General features: G+C 40.7%; 2 protein-coding genes across 9 annotated transcripts; one reads left to right on the forward strand and one right to left on the reverse strand.

The window, feature by feature from the left end:
• The first annotated feature begins 6,035 nt into the window (after positions 1–6,035).
• LOC148198981 (putative glucose-6-phosphate 1-epimerase) lies at positions 6,036–8,241 on the forward strand. 4 transcript variants are annotated; one of them, XR_015785595.1, is made up of 5 exons: positions 6,036–6,454; positions 6,567–6,661; positions 6,846–6,920; positions 7,052–7,442; positions 7,525–8,241. XR_015785595.1 is itself a non-coding variant. In XM_088111682.1 (5 exons), the coding sequence occupies exons 2-5, from the start codon at positions 6,551–6,553 to the stop codon at positions 7,675–7,677; spliced, it is 396 nt and encodes a 131-aa protein (XP_087967808.1). In that variant the 5' UTR covers positions 6,036–6,360; positions 6,448–6,550; the 3' UTR covers positions 7,678–8,241. The 4 variants fall into 4 exon arrangements, 2 of the variants coding, with proteins under 2 accessions (XP_087967808.1, XP_087967807.1); XM_088111682.1 differs by having other exon boundaries at positions 6,036–6,360; positions 6,448–6,661; positions 7,386–7,442; XR_015785594.1 differs by having other exon boundaries at positions 6,036–6,661.
• Positions 8,242–9,618: 1,377 nt separating this feature from the next.
• Positions 9,619–16,344, reverse strand: LOC148198982 (exosome complex component RRP41 homolog). 5 transcript variants are annotated; one of them, XM_088111405.1, is made up of 12 exons: positions 15,869–16,344; positions 13,659–13,724; positions 12,777–12,823; positions 12,631–12,691; positions 12,427–12,462; positions 12,268–12,335; positions 11,408–11,486; positions 11,286–11,322; positions 11,050–11,166; positions 10,840–10,925; positions 9,782–9,871; positions 9,619–9,681 (listed from the first exon to the last, which is right to left on the reverse strand). In XM_088111405.1, exons 2-12 carry the CDS (start codon positions 13,710–13,712, stop codon positions 9,634–9,636), a joined length of 723 nt encoding a protein of 240 aa, XP_087967531.1. In that variant the 5' UTR covers positions 13,713–13,724; positions 15,869–16,344; the 3' UTR covers positions 9,619–9,633. The 5 variants fall into 5 exon arrangements, with proteins under 5 accessions (XP_087967531.1, XP_087967532.1, XP_087967530.1 ...); XM_088111406.1 differs by having other exon boundaries at positions 10,840–10,910; positions 15,887–16,335; XM_088111404.1 differs by having other exon boundaries at positions 15,887–16,335.
• Between the last annotated feature and the right edge of the window lie 1,210 nt (positions 16,345–17,554).

The following is a 17,554-nucleotide window of genomic DNA, read 5'->3' on the forward strand; positions in this document are numbered from 1 at the left end:
TACTTAGGATAATTCTAAGTATAATACTGGATATTGAATAAAAAGGATAAATATAATTTAGATATATTTAAATAAATAACCAGAATATGATAAGATTCAGATACGAACACTGCCATTGAAAAACCGAACGTTAAATAAGAATTTGGACGAACACCATATACGTTCTCTCACGAAGCGATGATAGGACGAGCGTTCAGTTATAAAACCGAACACTGCTTAGGACGAACGCCAGTCAATGACCGAGCACCAAATAGAACGAACGCTCATGGGAACGAACGCGCATGTAAACGAACGTTCAGTATCAGACCGAACGCTAACTGGAACGAACGCTCAATCTAAGATCGAGAGTTCCTTTGGGCGAACGCTCAATATAATACTAAGCGCCACTTATGACGAACGCTGGTGGACAAAACCGAGCGTACTAATACCCTTCAATTTATTTTTAGATGGTTGGACACGCTAAGCTGAGCCGAACGCTCAAACCTAACTCTTCACACAAATAACGCTCGTTCTCGATCCGAATCCTCTCCAAATGAAAGAATTCTTACTCTAAGTTATTTTCCAGTGAAACCGGAACGGTATAAGACCGTTCGATGACGAGCGTACACCATTAATCAGAGAAGATCAGATTTTCCAGATTTTCAAACACGAGAATTTCACAGTTTTTCATACAATTCATAACTTAGAATTTATCTTTAACATAAATCTCATACATTACCTAATTCATATTATCATTTCATAATTCCAGAGTCTTCCATTTTCCAGTTTCAAACATATCATCATCAACATACAGTTCAGATCATTATCATTCCAAATTATGCAGAAACCAATCACATTACAACTCATTCACTGCATAATTTCACACAACATTCCTGATATCCATACATTTCAATTCTGCTCATTCACGAATATTCAAAAATTCATATAATTGCATACATTTCAGACATCCATCACAATTCATTACTGTCATACAGATCAAACATATATTAAATTAAATTACTAAGCTTCCCTTACCTGGTTCAGCAGTGAACTTCCAAATGCTAGGTGTACTGATAGTCCTCCCGGCATAAGACACGCCCGCCCAGTAATCCGGACGTCCGCCAAATAGTCTGGACCGTCCGCCCTTAGAAACCGGACGACCGTCCAAGGACGTCCGCCCAGGAATCAGGACCGAGCGAGCGGCCAACCATCTGAGAGGTGGACGTCCGCCCAAGGTTGGCATGTCCGCCCAAGAAGAAGGACGTTCGCCAAAGTGGAGCGTCCGTCCAATGTGGAGCGTCCGCCCAACGTGGAGCGTCCGCCCAATATGGAACGTCCGCCCAAGAAGGACGTTCGCCCAAGCAGTGAACGTCCGCCCAAGAAGGACGTTCGCCCAAGCAGTGGACGTCCGCCCAAGCACTGGACGTTCGCCCAAGGAGAGGACGTCCGCCCAAGAGCTGGACGTTCGCCCTAGAGCTAGACGTCCGCCCAAGGAGTGGACGTCCGCCCAAGAGCTGGACGCCCACCTAGGGTAACATCCCTAACCGACCATCATGCCCAACCGACGCACTTTGCTGATTACACGGTTAAATGCTAATGACGCGTTAAAGTCCTTAATGAAGATTAAGGTATTATTGGGCCGTTCCGAGGCCCCCAAAAGGTAAAAGCCCATTACAACTCACTATAAATAAAGGTCTCAGGTATGAACTCTGGACTAACTTGATAACGATGCATACACGCATCACAATCGCTCTGTCATATTACTGACTTGAGCGTTGGAGTGCCTTTAGCAGGTACCCGGCCCCTCCCCAACTGGGAGGTTGGAGCAACGCCGAGGAGAGGAAGGACGCCCGCCCAGCTTGGAGCTGAAAGCAAGGATCATCCGCCAGGAGTGGAGGACGCCCGTCCAGCTTGGTGCAGAGAGCGAGCGTCCGGATTGGAGGACGTCCGCCCGCTTTGGAGCACAAAGTAATCGTCCATATTGATGTCGCCCGCCAGTGAAGCTTGCTTCGGTTCGTGGGATCCAGCTGAAAGTGTCCGCCCGTTTCCGACGTTCGTGATCGTCGTCCGCCCGGCGTTCGAGACCATTCATCCGTTCGGCCTCAGTATTCGTCGTCCGCCTTCAACAGTAAGCTCGTGTGTTTTTGCAGGGTTCGACCTTACAGCCGAAACATTTGGCGCCCACCGTGGGGCCGTGTAACTTCGGTTACCCAAAGGTGACCACGAGAAATGAGCACGGACCACCCCATCACCAGTACTTCATAGCCGCACGACATATGTCCTCGGCCATTCGGCCTCCACATATTTAAGAACGTTCGGCCTCAGCATAGTCCCGAACGTTCGGCCTCGTCCATAAGGACGTTCGGCCTCGTCCATAAGGACGTTCGGCCTCGTCCATAAGGACGTTCGGCCTTTGCAGTCTCGCTCGTTCGGCCTCGTCATTTTTGAGGACTCGGCCCATTTCGCCATTCGGCCTCCACCTGATTAAGAGCGTTCGGCCTCAGTACAGTCTCGGCCAGTCGGCCTCAACCTTTTCTCGGCCTTTTGGCCATAGCATATTTTCGACCTTACAAGGTACGAACACACCCTTTAGGCTAGAAATACGATCATGTTTCCCTTACACTGCAGGTGACCAACCAAGCCGGACTGAAGCGTTCGTCCAAGCCGGACCTAAGCGCTCGTCCGCCCGGATTCAAAGAGCGTTCGTCCAAATCGGGACTCAAGCGCTCGTCCGTCCAGCTTCAAAAAGCGCCCATCCACTTGGCCGAAGCGCTCGTCCATCACGCTTTATCAGGCACTCCTCCATGAGGCCTTAACTCTCGGCCTCAACATATTATCGGCCCGCTCGGCCTCAGCGTATTGTTGACCGTTCGGACTCCGTATTTAAGGACGCTCGGTCTCAGCATTGTCTCGGCCGTTCGGCCTCAACCTATCTTCGGCCGTTCGGCCTCGTCGTGATTTCGGCCGTTCGGCCTCCACATATTTAAGGACGTTCGGCCTCAGCAGGCTCAGCCGTTCGCCCTCAACCTTTACTCGGCCACTTGGCCATAGCATATTTTCGGCCTTACAAGGTACGGACACATCTTTCTTTAAACTTGAAATTCGCTATGTTCCCTTCATAGTGCAGGTAACTGTCAACAATGGCGAGAAAGCGGAGGACCGTCCATCCCAGTAAGACCAAGCTGGTGAAAAAGAGTGTTCCAACGAGAACAACTCTCAGCTTGGCCGGGCAAGAAAGCGAAGGACCGTCCGCCCTACCAAACTCCAAGCTGGTGAAAAAGAGTGTTCCAACGAGAACAACTCTCAGCTTGGTTGGGCGACGGAGCAAAGGACCGTCCGCCCTACCAAACTCCAAGCTGGTGAAAGAGTGTTCCAACGAGAACAACTCTCAGCTTGGTTGGGCGACGGAACAAATGACCGGCCATCCACAACTTAGCCAAATCTGGCATTCATCAAAGAGCCGGCCATCCACAACTTAGCCAAATCTGGCATTCATCAAAGAGCCGGCCATCCATAACTTAGCCAAATCTGGCATTCATCAAAGAGCCGGCCATCCATAACTTAGCCAAATCTGGCATTCATCAAAGAGCCGGCCATCCATAACTTAGCCAAATCTGGCACTCAGCAAAGAGCCGGCCATCCATAACTTAGCCAAATCTGGCATTCATCAAGGAGCCGGCCATCCATAACTTAGCCAAATCTGGCACTCAGCAAAGAGCCGGCCATCCATAACTTAGCCAAATCTGGCATTCATCAAAGAGCCGGCCGTCCGTAACTTAGCCAAATATGGCATTCAGGAATAAGCCGGCCATCCGTAACTTAGCCGAATCTGGCATTCATCACCAATCTGGAGTAGGAGGACGTCAATCAACATTCCGGCCATTTGTCCTCCATATGGAGGGCACGCCAAGTCGACCTCCACATGGACCCAACAATTCGGGGACCATCTAAAAAATCCCTTCGCACAATCAAATTACGCTCGGGCTTGGGGGGCTTATATACTGATAAGTCCTCCCAACATAGACTGAGCGAACGGTTAACAAGGCCGCCCCCCAAAAATGGCAATCTGGCCGAGTGTCCAGCCATTTGGACATCCGCCCTAAGATGGCAGTCATGACGGACGTCCACTCATGTGGACGTCCACCCAAGATGGCATGTCCGTTCAAAATGACGAGCGACAACCCTTGTCAAGCACCAAAGACCGAATGCCCAAATAAACATTAGTCCGAGTTTGCATGGATCCAGCGGTTTTCCAAAATGACGCCCATCCAGGCACGGACAACCCCTTCGCACAATAAAATTATGCTCGGGCTTCGGGGGCTTATGTACTGATAGTCCTCCCGGCATAAGACACGCCCGCCCAGTAATCCGGACGTCCGCCAAATAGTCTGGACCGTCCGCCCTTAGAAACCGGACGACCGTCCAAGGACGTCCGCCCAGGAATCAGGACCGAGCGAGCGGCCAACCATCTGAGAGGTGGACGTCCGCCCAAGGTTGGCATGTCCGCCCAAGAAGAAGGACGTTCGCCAAAGTGGAGCGTCCGTCCAATGTGGAGCGTCCGCCCAACGTGGAGCGTCCGCCCAATATGGAACGTCCGCCCAAGAAGGACGTTCGCCCAAGCAGTGAACGTCCGCCCAAGAAGGACGTTCGCCCAAGCAGTGGACGTCCGCCCAAGCACTGGACGTTCGCCCAAGGAGAGGACGTCCGCCCAAGAGCTGGACGTTCGCCCTAGAGCTAGACGTCCGCCCAAGGAGTGGACGTCCGCCCAAGAGCTGGACGCCCACCTAGGGTAACATCCCTAACCGACCATCATGCCCAACCGACGCACTTTGCTGATTACACGGTTAAATGCTAATGACGCGTTAAAGTCCTTAATGAAGATTAAGGTATTATTGGGCCGTTCCGAGGCCCCCAAAAGGTAAAAGCCCATTACAACTCACTATAAATAAAGGTCTCAGGTATGAACTCTGGACTAACTTGATAACGATGCATACACGCATCACAATCGCTCTGTCATATTACTGACTTGAGCGTTGGAGTGCCTTTAGCAGGTACCCGGCCCCTCCCCAACTGGGAGGTTGGAGCAACGCCGAGGAGAGGAAGGACGCCCGCCCAGCTTGGAGCTGAAAGCAAGGATCATCCGCCAGGAGTGGAGGACGCCCGTCCAGCTTGGTGCAGAGAGCGAGCGTCCGGATTGGAGGACGTCCGCCCGCTTTGGAGCACAAAGTAATCGTCCATATTGATGTCGCCCGCCAGTGAAGCTTGCTTCGGTTCGTGGGATCCAGCTGAAAGTGTCCGCCCGTTTCCGACGTTCGTGATCGTCGTCCGCCCGGCGTTCGAGACCATTCATCCGTTCGGCCTCAGTATTCGTCGTCCGCCTTCAACAGTAAGCTCGTGTGTTTTTGCAGGGTTCGACCTTACAGCCGAAACACTAGGGTTTCACTCTTGCTCTCACAGCTTTCTATCCAGAAGTTTACTCAACAACTTCCACTTAATCTAATACACCAAAATCGTAGACAGATCAGACCCCTAACCCACGCATGCAACCAGAATTTTGGTTCGCATGAACTGAATGAACGAAGTGCAGAGATGAAGACTTACCAGTCACAGAATTCTAACTTGTTCGGTTCAAATGAAAGCTTACAACACCGTGAATGATCCTACGGTTTCTGAAATGGAAGCAAAGATGCTGGTGGTAAGTGATCTTAGAGAGAAGATGAAAAGAGTTTAGAGAGAAGCTGGAGGATTTGAATTCAGATTTTCTGGGAAGAAGATGAAACATGCAAGGAATGGAGAAGAGGTTTCCAGAAAATATTTTTCTCTTCCCACGCAGGACAAACGTCCATTCTCTGCATGCCACTTGTTTTCCACTAACGTTTTTGGAACGTTCCCTCAGTGAGACATGGCAGGCGCATGCAGAGTGGAAGTGAGTGGGTTTTGACGTGGCAAGGTGTAATAAATGGTGATCAGAGTGTGGATTTAAGTGCTTAATTAATCAGGTTCTCACATTTTTCTTCCTTAATTTGAATTTTCCTGAAGAAATTATGGTGATTGTATTCTGCTTATATTAAAGAAAATTTTAATTTTATTACAGCTGTAATATATGTATGTGTGTGTATGTATATGTATGTATGCGTGCGTGATTTATTTATTTACTGATAGTTATTATGTTTTTTCAGTGTTTAATTGTCTTTTTCTGCTGTGAATCTGACAAGTTTTAAGGACATGTTTGGATGTGTACCAGGTAGATTGGTATTCAATTGCTAAATGTTCAGTGTAATGTTTCTGCTCTTGGCTTTCTGGAGTTTTCGTGGAATTCTATCACACATTCCAGATTCTTGTTTAAATAGGTCTATTGTTCCGTAGATCTGAATCATACCAGTGAGAAGAAATTTTCAGTGAAATTGGGTGTTGGGATTTTGGATTTAACTGACGAGGAGGCTAATTCACGTGTTTGTTACGGTATAGGTGTGAGGTGGAGACCCCTTCAATCCTCTGGCATTTGCATGTTCCGAATTTGAAAAGCTTAATAGGATTTTGCTGAAGAAATTGAGGATCTGCATTAATTTGAATGGGGCATTCTGCAGCCGTATGGGACTATAGAGCAGCAACTGAAATTACAAAGGACTGGAATGGAATTGATCAAGTTCTGCTTCGGACCCCAAGGTGTTCTTCGGCACGGGTGAGAAATTGTTCATTGCAAAACTGGTGTCGGTTTTAACATTTGGTAAAGTTATGATTTTAAAATTTACTATGACATCCAATGCGAATTCTTGATGTGGATAACTTGGTCTGTAAAGATATTTGTAGTTTGAGTAATTTAATTACTACGATTACTTAGATTAACTGTTTTTTCTCGAAATTAGGTAAGCTTACATGGGGCGCAGGTCACTTCATGGCGGAATGAGCACGGGGAAGAACTTCTATTCACAAGCAGCAAGGTATGTCTTTCAATTTTGATTGAAAATCAATTTGTACATTTTAAATTATATGAATTTTGTTAGTTGTCAGCGCTGATAAGGAAAACATGTCAATATTTCATAATCTTGCTTTCTGAACATTTTCATTTTAGGATAATCTGCATTATATTGCAACTGGCATGTGAAGGGCATTGGCCCAAATAATCAATAAATTTAAGAAGAGTTTGGATTTTGATGAATCATAGTATTCTATGCTGTCCATCAATCACATCGATGCAAGAGAAAAACAGGGAAGAATGGTGCATTGTAGTGCTTTTGTCCTTTGGAACCACTGGGGTTGAATACTGGTATAATGAAAAACTTTGACGGCAAAACCAACTTCTTAACTGATGCTTTTGTAGGAACACAGAACTTTAATCAATTATACTTTTTAAAGAGGCAAGTAGTAATAACTAACTGTTTTGTTTCCTTTTCCATTATCTGTAGGCAATTTTCAAGGCTCCAAAAGCAATTCGAGGAGGAATTCCCATGTGTTTTCCACAGGCAAGCTTATTCCTTTTCACGTTCATTTTATATAACTTGTAACATGCATACTTACATATCTTGAGCTGAATTTGTTTCACAGTTTGGAAACTGTGGATCGCTGGAGCAGCATGGTTTTGCAAGAAATAGAATGTGGGCAATTGATGAAAACCCTCCTCCTCTTCCTGGGAATGACTCCAGTGGGAAATCCTTCATTGACCTGGTGCTAAAATCATCTGAAGAAGATATGAAGTGATGGCCACACAGGTATGGACCGGTCGGCTGCAGCTATCAGTTGTGCCATCAAGTTTTTGCAGTGACCGTGAAGTGGTCTTTGAGGAATTGTACAAAATGGGTCTGAGTTAATGCTGCTACTACATCCAGCAATGTAGCAGCATCTAGTTGTAGAAATAGTGCTGTTCAGTAGGAGTGTCAGGTTTTATGTTGTTATGATCTTAGGCTAGAAATAGTGCTTTATAGAGGCCTATGTTTTTTGTGAGAATGGCTTTCAAGTGTTACCAGGTCATTAGTCAGTTGGTTCCTTCCGTTCTGCTATGGATGCTCCTTCTTTAAGCATTAGATTTGTTGAGTTGGTGCCGAGTTTATTCTCTCCATGGATTTGATGATATGTTCCACGGCATGGATAATTTAGCTTTGGTGTTCCAATTTGCTTATATTGGATGGTTACGGCTATGATCTGCCTCTCATGACAGAGATAAAACGAGTGATTAGTGGACAATGTGATCATGCATCTTTTTTTGGCATTTTCCATTTTACAGTGATACGTGCATAATTCAATAACCTTCACATAAATTTTGTATACTCTCACTGTTTTTATTTCATGGTTAGTTGGCTGAATTATGCTATAAATGGCTTTTAAAGTAATCTAGAAGTCAATATTTTTATTATAAATGATGTTTACAATTGAATGACATTGTCAAGAATTCTGATGTTGACTGTGATGTAATTGAATTCATGTCTGTATTCAATAAAGTGGGTCAAAAGTGGTGCGTCAAAAAGCAATAGCACTTCTCCTGCTTGAGATTCGAGACATTGCGGTTGGTTATTCAAACTATGAATCGGTATTTACTTTTTTCCAACTGAGCTTCATATGTTCATCTGCACTTATAATTATCTTAATTTTTTCATCATTTACCAGTGGTTTCTTTTAAGAGGTAAAATTTTTGTGTTCAATTATATTCTCGTTATATCACTCTCCATTCATAATTCTCATAACTTCAAACTTATTTTTATAAATAGTTAGTATTATAATATATTTTTTAATGAAGTCTGGTATTAGTTGAAAACAAACTCAACCATCAAAATACTTTCCTTTACCATAGAAATAATCCTAAAATTCTCTTGATCATTAACTTTCAGGTTAACTTTTTCTGTGAAATTTTTTTCCCAGAAAAATTAACATTTTTCCATACAATATTATTACTTCAAATACTTTTTTTTCTTCTAAATCTGTATTAGTGATGTTTCAAACTTACAGTATTCAACTCTACCAAAAAACTTCAGTATTCCGCTCTAGCATACGTATTTAAAAGAAATAAAAAAATGTTAACTTAATTAAATTACTTTATATTTACCAGGATTTAGAAATTACTATAAATTATTTACTTTTTATATTTACATAATTAATCAGTTTAACTCGTTATATCAAGACTTTAACTGCAATACAAACATTTAACACCAAAGCTGTCTTTATCAAACTGTATCGTACCCAAAAAGGAAATTTAGGAAACTAACCATTGAAATTAGTTAGCAATTAAATTGTCAATACTGATGTCATTGCTTTTTCTGAGGATGCAATCACCATGTACACACACTCCACCAACCCAATGATTATTTCGATTCTAACTTCAATCATTAATTCTTCATTCGTTGAAGTGTCAGATCATTAGTTCCATTCTACACGTCTTATTTTGGGGGATTGGTGGAAATTCAGAAAGTGGTCCCAAAATAAATCATAATTTTGCTACCTTTTATTCATAGTGATAAGGTGACAGAAACGAGAAACGAATTCTACAACAATTTTCCGTTTTATTCAGCACCGTATGCTAAAAACAAAATTGTTCCACGTAAATACAAGAGAATTCTCCTCCATAACCAAAAAAAAGCACAAATGCTGAAAGAATGGACCTACAAATCTGGAAAACCGTGACCACAGGTAATAATAATCATAGCATCATTTCTGCTATAAAAACTATACACCTCGTCGATACTCCAGTTGCTTTGTGTTCTCCAGCAAAATCTGTCAGCCAACAAAGAAACAGGATTTAAGCAGTGAAATTAATGTAAAACTTGTTTGGACTCCTCTTAGTATAATCACAAAAGTGTCAGCAGGTTCTTACTTCTCGAATGTAGTTTGCTATTGCTTTGCAGCCTTCGATTGCCAGTTGCATAACATTTTCCAAAATGTCAATTGGTAGTTTAGAATCCATCTATAGACAGTAACAACAGTAATTAGTGCAAATAAAATTAAACTAGGAGCTTTTCCATTCTAAACTACGGAATATGGCAGGGAGTGAACGAATGAAATAAGCTGGATGAGAAAAGAAAAGCATTGCATGCTTTTCATAATAATGATAGTAATAAATTTCTGATTAAAACTTTGAAGGTTCACAATCTCAACCAGCCTTTACATAGTGGCACGTGTTCGAAACAAATTTAACTCCATAATATCAATCTAAGAATGAGAGCAATAAACTGACTGATAAACTGTCATTGGAAAAAATCTATGCCAGCCCCATCAAATGAAGTTACCCTCCCTCTCTGTTTTGTGGACCATACATGAATTTCATCCTATAATAAGGTGGCGGAAAGAATATATCAACTATATTTCTTCAGTCAAAATTTAAAGTATCAACAAAAGATCTGCAACTAAAAAAGTAAAAGATGCTGAACTGGAATTCCAAATAAAGAGTTACCAAGTATGATACTAGTGAAAATTAAGTTACACTTGATCAAACATTAACTCAGACTAAAAAGAAGATTTGTCATAACATAACTCCATCAAAGGGTACAACAGCAAATCACTCTATCAGGAACCTTCGTAAGAAGTATCTGTTGATTAAAAAACAACTTATATTTGAAAAAAGATTCATGTGTACAGCAAACTATTAAGTTGTTAAATCTGAGGCGAGCTTAGATAAGCTTCTTTTGGGGATTTCCGAACATGCACCTATTCCCTCGAGTAATCAAGGGTTAAAACTCTACTGTTCTCTCCAAAATCTCTAATAACAAGAACAGTTTTTGAAGGAAGAGGAATTACAGCTTCAACACCACCAGACTCTTTACTACGTGAGTACCAATGACTGAGAGAGCAATAAAAAGTTTTCCTTTCTGTTGAACTAATTTACCTGGTTGACTACACAATAGATACAGAGAAAATAACAAGACATGAATTAACCTGAAGCAGTGTTACTTTATCCAACTTTGGCAGAATTCCTAGGGTTACATCAGGACCTCCAGCACTGTCTTCTACATAGTTCAAATCTGTACACATTCAGAAACCTTTAATAATTAGGGCAGCCCGTGCATCAGAAGTAGACAGAAACAAAACAGACATACCACACTTGTATTTAGCCAGTTCAAATTTAGAGTAAATACAGATATATACCAAGCAGACTTGTGCTGTTAAGGTATCCGGCACTGCAGGATGTTACAAGATCACGCATAGGGATCCCAGCATCGGCAAGGGCCAAAGTTGCAGCATTTATACAAGCAGATCTAGTTCCTATAAAAGACATGTCAACATCACCCAAAATTAATGTACATATTAAATGAGTAAAGAGAGAAAATAAAATGGCAATGACAGAAGAGAATCACAAGATCCCATTATCAAGTCTTAGTTACCTCCATCTGCTTGGAGAACTTGGACATATATATCTATCTGCAAATTTAATAAGTAAAACATTAGGGAGGACTAGGGGAAAGCAAAGCACATGACAAAATAAGTTCTTAATGTGTAATAAAACCTGAGATCGAGGCAATAGATGTGTCAATATAGATGCTTCCATGGTTTGCCGAATAACCAGGGAAATTTCAGTTGATCTCCTGTAGAATGAGAACTTCAAATCACGTAGTAAAAAATAAGAAGTGATCCTATTATCCTTCTGTAAGAGAACCTTACAATGAGAACCATATTAAAACTATGAAGGAAAAGCAAAACAGGATAACATTTATATCTGCAAACATTGATAGTTAAGCCATTCAAAACTATTCAGTGAGTTTTGGCCAAAGATTACTCAAAAAAGTCAAAGCTTGCAAAAAAGATTAAAAATGAGAAAAGGCAGTAAAAGGGTGCATGGGGTTAAGCTTTTCATTGTTTTATGATACATAACCCATTGCTGAGCCTGTAGTCAGCTATATCAAAGGCATGGAGCAGCCAGCCCCAAAAACACTACAATACGTTAGTGGATAGCAAGATAGTTGTTACATAGAAAATTATGAATGCAAGATTAAACAAAAAATTATACTGTATCACATGAACGAATGCAATATATATATATATATATATATATATATATATATATATATATTACTAATTAATAATATATATATTACTAATTAATAATCAAAATTTATACTCTAAAAGTCTAAACATGCATTACCACCATTGCTATTAAATTCTTACCTCAGTAAAAAGATCAAAAAGTCCAATTTACAAATTACAAGGCACTCTTAAGATAGATTCTACTAATGCAACATTCACTATCATCCTAGTAGTCTATGCTCCAATACCATTTTGATAAGTATAAAACTACGAATATATAAAAAATAAGTGAAAGGTCAAAAAGAATAGGAAGTTAAACAAAAGCAAGTAAATGAGCAAAACCTGTCACCCTTTGATTTCCTCATGCGATCTCCAGTGCTAAAATTAGCCATGCTGTACTCACACCGAACCTATAGACATACATTGCACATAAGCAACAATTAAGTTTTTGTTACAATTCATATAAATACAGACAACAAAACTTAGAAAAAGAAAAACTACCAGAGCATGGTTGGTTATTTGGCTTCTATTTTGCACCTGAAATGCAGAGAAGTTACTAAAGAAAAACAGCAAATCATCTAAAGCTCAACTACAACATCAAAGTTTTTTAAATGTCTAAACCAACTAACACTGAAAAAGGATAGTTAACAATCCTTAAATTACATAGACAAATTTTCATTAGCAAGGTAAATAATTAAACAGTACCTCTCTAGGGCCATAGACAGCAGCAATAACTTTTGTATTACCCATCTCAAACATGGCAGAACTGTTTTCAAAATAAAAAAACTTTATGGTCAAATGCTTCAAATGATATCACAACTTAATTTTCTAAAAAGCTAAAATTCATTTACCCATCTGCTTTGGATACAGCACCAATTTCTGCACGAATTTGTCGCATCTACAATATACCATAAAGAGAGGAGAAAAAGTTAAAGGCAAAAGATCAGTAGAGAAAGAAATATAAAATCATAGATTTAGATCCTCTGCAGTGAAGGAATAACACTTTAGAGGATAAACTGCAGTAATAGTCATTGAGATTTTAATAACTTCATAGTTTCTTATACATGTACATATATTTTATCACACTCTTAAATACTAAATTTTTAATAAATAGTAATAACTTCACCTTATCCTCTAAAGTGCATCTCCTCATTTTAAATAGTCGAATCCCAAAATCATGTCCAAATCACAGCTGTTAAATAGGACTGAATTCCATAGGCCAGACCTTAAAATGCTGCTTTCAATTAGCTCATTTTGTCATAGGACCAAGTTCATATATCTCACTAAAAAAGGTTGGTTAGACATCCTTAGGGTTAGAACCCTCCATTTTCTTACTTTTATCATTTGGCAAACTACAACATTTGTAGCTTTTAAGTGATAGGTTTTAATGTTTATCAGAACTAAGGTTATTGACTGCTTCTAATCTGTTTATATGTTTTTTTGCAGTTCAAAATGTGCCCTTACACATTTCCATTACCCATGGCATGGCTCATCTATGTATAACCCATATGCAGAACTATCTGCAGATCTTATATATACTAATTAACATAAAGCTTCAGTAATTCATGACTATGTAAGAATTCATGTAGGATATTATTATTTATTAATACTCCGCATTTCATACGCTTCATGAGTATTCTTGAAAGATCTAAAGGAACCTTTTTTGGAATGAATATTAAGTGAAGAAAAAAAGGAGGAAAAAAAAAAGCCCAAGAAAAAAATAATAGCTGTACCTCCATGGGTCTGCGACCATCGAGTCGAAGTCCTTCTGGGCTGACGTATTCCATCCTCAGGTCAATCTATGGCAGAGACAAAAAGGAGACAAAGATGAGACATAAGCAGCTGGATTTTGTTTTATTTTGCTTTATATTCTTCGCTTCCAAAAAAAAATGATATTTTCTACTAAAGTTATTGAAACAAAATGGTGAGATTTTGCAGAATCTGTGTAAGGACTTGGATTTGAGTCAGCAAAAAGGGGATGACAAGTGGCAAAAGATGAGAGGTTGAGTACTTTAAAATAAAAATTGAAACATTGATTTTTAACTCATTCCTCTTGTCTGAGAAACCATTCCTCTTCCTGCAAGCTCTCTCCTCCCCCTATATCTTCTCCCTTTCCCTTCTTCACACTGAACCATTAAATTCTCGATTAGGTGCTGCCCCAACGATCACTTGCTTTATATTCTTCGCTTCCAAAAAAAAATGATATTTTCTACTAAAGTTATTGAAACAAAATGGTGAGATTTTGCAGAATCTGTGTAAGGACTTGGATTTGAGTCAGCAAAAAGGGGATGACAAGTGGCAAAAGATGAGAGGTTGAGTACTTTAAAATAAAAATTGAAACATTGATTTTTAACTCATTCCTCTTGTCTGAGAAACCATTCCTCTTCCTGCAAGCTCTCTCCTCCCCCTATATCTTCTCCCTTTCCCTTCTTCACACTGAACCATTAAATTCTCGATTAGGTGCTGCCCCAACGATCACAAAGTTGCGGGTCTTGCTCTTAGTCGATCAATTTCTCTAATCAGAACCGGTAAGAAAACCCCCTTTCTCATGTGCCCTAGGGTTGTAAGCATGTGATTGAACTTGTTGCATGCAACCCATTTCGTTTTCTTCCGTAATCTAGCTTCTATTGGGTTCTAAGATTCGTTTTCTATCATCAACCTCATTTGTTTACGTACTTACCTAGGCCTTTTATTAATTACATTAAATCTATATCATCATAAGTACACAAAGGGTCCCACCCCTTATTAATTCCAACGTACCAAAATCCCTCCCCTGTCAATGTCCTATTAATCCCACCATATGGCCCACATCATCTAGGCTAATTCAAATTTTTTTTAACACCAACGACTTACTACTTTTCAAACATACCTCTAAACCTAGTATCTACCATTCAACAACTGGAATAATTTTCAATAGGTTATTAATCTTGCCCAAATTCATTGCCACTTCCAAATGAAATAACCTTCAAATTCCATGGTCAACATTATCCTATTCAGCAACAGAGTTCATGCAGTCACAATAACTGATGTGTAGCATCTAATATGAAATCCAAAGATTAACCATTCATGTCATATTATAGTACTCACAACATTTATGATTGCACCGATCACACACAACCAAAGCATCCATAGCCAACTTATATTAACTATACATATAAAGAGACACAGTACATCGATCATGCAACTTTATTCAAACTTACCTATAACTCAGTTTTATTTACCTATACTACAACATTTATCATTTGATTATCATCCATCAATTGATTTAATGCATTTAAAAGTGACAGGACAACATTCCAATAACGCAATATTGCTCACAGCACCATGCTCTCTTCACTTTCAAGCACATTATTACAATACACATGGATTAAATCTTGGCATTTATCACTTCCACATTTAAAACATCTATTTCATGACTCCAGCAACAATTTTACACGATTTAACCCAATCATTCCACATTCTATCATCATTGTACATGTAGAACATAGTACACATATTCACTTTTATATTTCTTATCTCTAAGAAACAGGAAATAAAAAACATCAGTCACCAATCAAAATTGTACCAGTCTCCAAATAAACTGCCCAAGATAGCATCTAGTTAATTTCAGTCAACTTTAATCCATAAATACACTAACTATTAACCCATAAATAACCACTAGAATAGACAGGAAGGATGCACAATAGAGACACCCTTAATAGGTTAATGAGGCACCACGACAGGTACAAAGGCACTTTGTAATATCACATACAGGCAACACTCATCAAATAACATTTACTCACTACTAAAGCATTCACACCCAAGATGAAGTATGCACCAGCCAACATCCTCACATACAACCCAAATCTAATATACAATCTACCACAAGCAATTATGCACTCAACACAGGATACAACAACATTACATTAGTACAACTAGTCAGTAAGTTGAAGACTAATCTCACATCATACAAAAACACGACCTTTTCTTGTGGCAATTGAGCACGACGAGCAGTGGTGGAATAGAGAGCAGGGAATGAAAGAGCGCCACCTACCAACGAACCTCCATCAACATCCACACCACCAAACGTGCACCGTGAAACCGCAATGTTGAATCGACTGACCGCCACCACTCCTGACGTAAACGCCAACTTCCACGAGTCACCACCCTACCGCAAGCGCCACGAACCCTAGCCACCAACGAACCCACCTCCGCGTTAGGAACACAACAATGGCTTACGGTGACCAACCTCAACTTAGGGCAAAGACAGGGAAGGGGAGAGAGGGATCTCTAAAATTGGGGAGACGAGAGAAGGGGAGAGGGGGAATTCTGAAATTTGAGAATTTGGGGCAAAAAAACCCAAATTTCTGATTTAACCTATAACTGACATTACCGAAGGCCTACATGCCTTCGGTATATTATGTCCACAAAATTTTTCCGAAGGTCTAAAGGCCCTCGGTAAATAACCGTCGATAATAACGCTTTTTCCTGTAGTGACCTTAGTCATCATAAACATAAGCATTTATTTCATAAAATTCATCAAGACAAGCATCCTATCATGTTAAGACTCTAGACACGTCCGGACATAGAATGTATGTAGAGCTAGGGCGGGTTGTGCACTTGTGATGGCCTCTACTACTTTGCAAAGCCATTGCCGAGGGGTTCCACCCGACCATACACAAGGCTAGTCCGTTACCGCGGAATAGACCTCCAGTGATAGCGTCTACCCTAGGACCTCCCACTACTCCCACCACACGCGTCAATCCTCTCTAAGTGAGAATGAAAGACCGTTGGAGTGTTAGGAATAACCCCCCATATGGAAGCCTCTTACATTCATTCAATACACTAACTGATCCCACCGAGAGATCTAAATTTCCGATTCAATCCTACCATTTTAAATCTTATGATATTCCTTTTGGATCAACAATGTACATCATAAACCACTTATAACCATACACTTTCAACCAATCTGGATCACATGAAGATGCATTCATAAATTGTAACCGAAATATTTAAATAACATAACTTACTGGAATGAGAGAAAACATAACAGAAAATATCACCACTGGACGAACACTATTTGGACGAGCGCCAAGAGCCCTTGGGAGGACACTGTTTGAACGAACGTCCAAAACCCATTGGTCGGACACTGTTTGAACGAACGTCAAAATCCCTTGGGCGGACTTTGTTTGGACGAACGCTCAACGATCAAACATGAAGACCGAGCGCTAGCGATCACTAACCAATATCAAGACCGGACGCTTAAGATTCAACCCTAAGAATACAAACTTAAGGCTGAACGCTCACAATCGCAACTAAACCAAGGCCGAACGCCACCAACATGAACGCTCGCTATTACTTATGGACGCTCGCTACTAATTCAACCTCTGACCGAACGCTAATTAAACCATCAACTGAACGAACGCTACTAACCAACACCTGAGCGATCGTTACTAAACCATAACTTGAGCGATCGTTATTTAAACCAATGACCGAACGCTGTTAATATCATCCCCTAAGACCGAACGCTCCCCAGACAAGGACGAACGCTAATCAAACCAACATTTGACCGAACGTCACTCAGCACATGGCATGACCGAGCGTTCAAATCCGACATGGACGAACGGTCAGTTTGCGCATTCTGCAGAAT

This window comes from Vigna umbellata, chromosome 4 (assembly GCF_029865625.1).
Source record: "Vigna umbellata cultivar VRB3 chromosome 4, Vumbellata_1.0, whole genome shotgun sequence".
Lineage (NCBI taxonomy): Eukaryota > Viridiplantae > Streptophyta > Magnoliopsida > Fabales > Fabaceae > Vigna > Vigna umbellata.

Bases quoted from the DNA above. Each gene is read 5' to 3' on its own strand.
- LOC148198981 (XM_088111681.1), top strand. From the start codon at position 6,551: ATGGGGCATTCTGCAGCCGTATGGGACTATAGAGCAGCAACTGAAATT. The intron at 6,662-6,845 runs GTGAGAAATTGT...TCTCGAAATTAG, and splicing joins CAAGGTGTTCTTCGGCACGG to GTAAGCTTACATGGGGCGCA. The intron at 7,443-7,524 runs GCAAGCTTATTC...TTTGTTTCACAG, and splicing joins TTCCCATGTGTTTTCCACAG to TTTGGAAACTGTGGATCGCT.
- LOC148198982 (XM_088111405.1), bottom strand. From the start codon at position 13,712: ATGGAATACGTCAGCCCAGAAGGACTTCGACTCGATGGTCGCAGACCC. The intron at 12,463-12,630 runs GTACTGTTTAAT...TCTGCATTTCAG, and splicing joins CTGTCTATGGCCCTAGAGAG to GTGCAAAATAGAAGCCAAAT. The intron at 11,167-11,285 runs GTAACTAAGACT...TGTCTTTTATAG, and splicing joins AGTTCTCCAAGCAGATGGAG to GAACTAGATCTGCTTGTATA.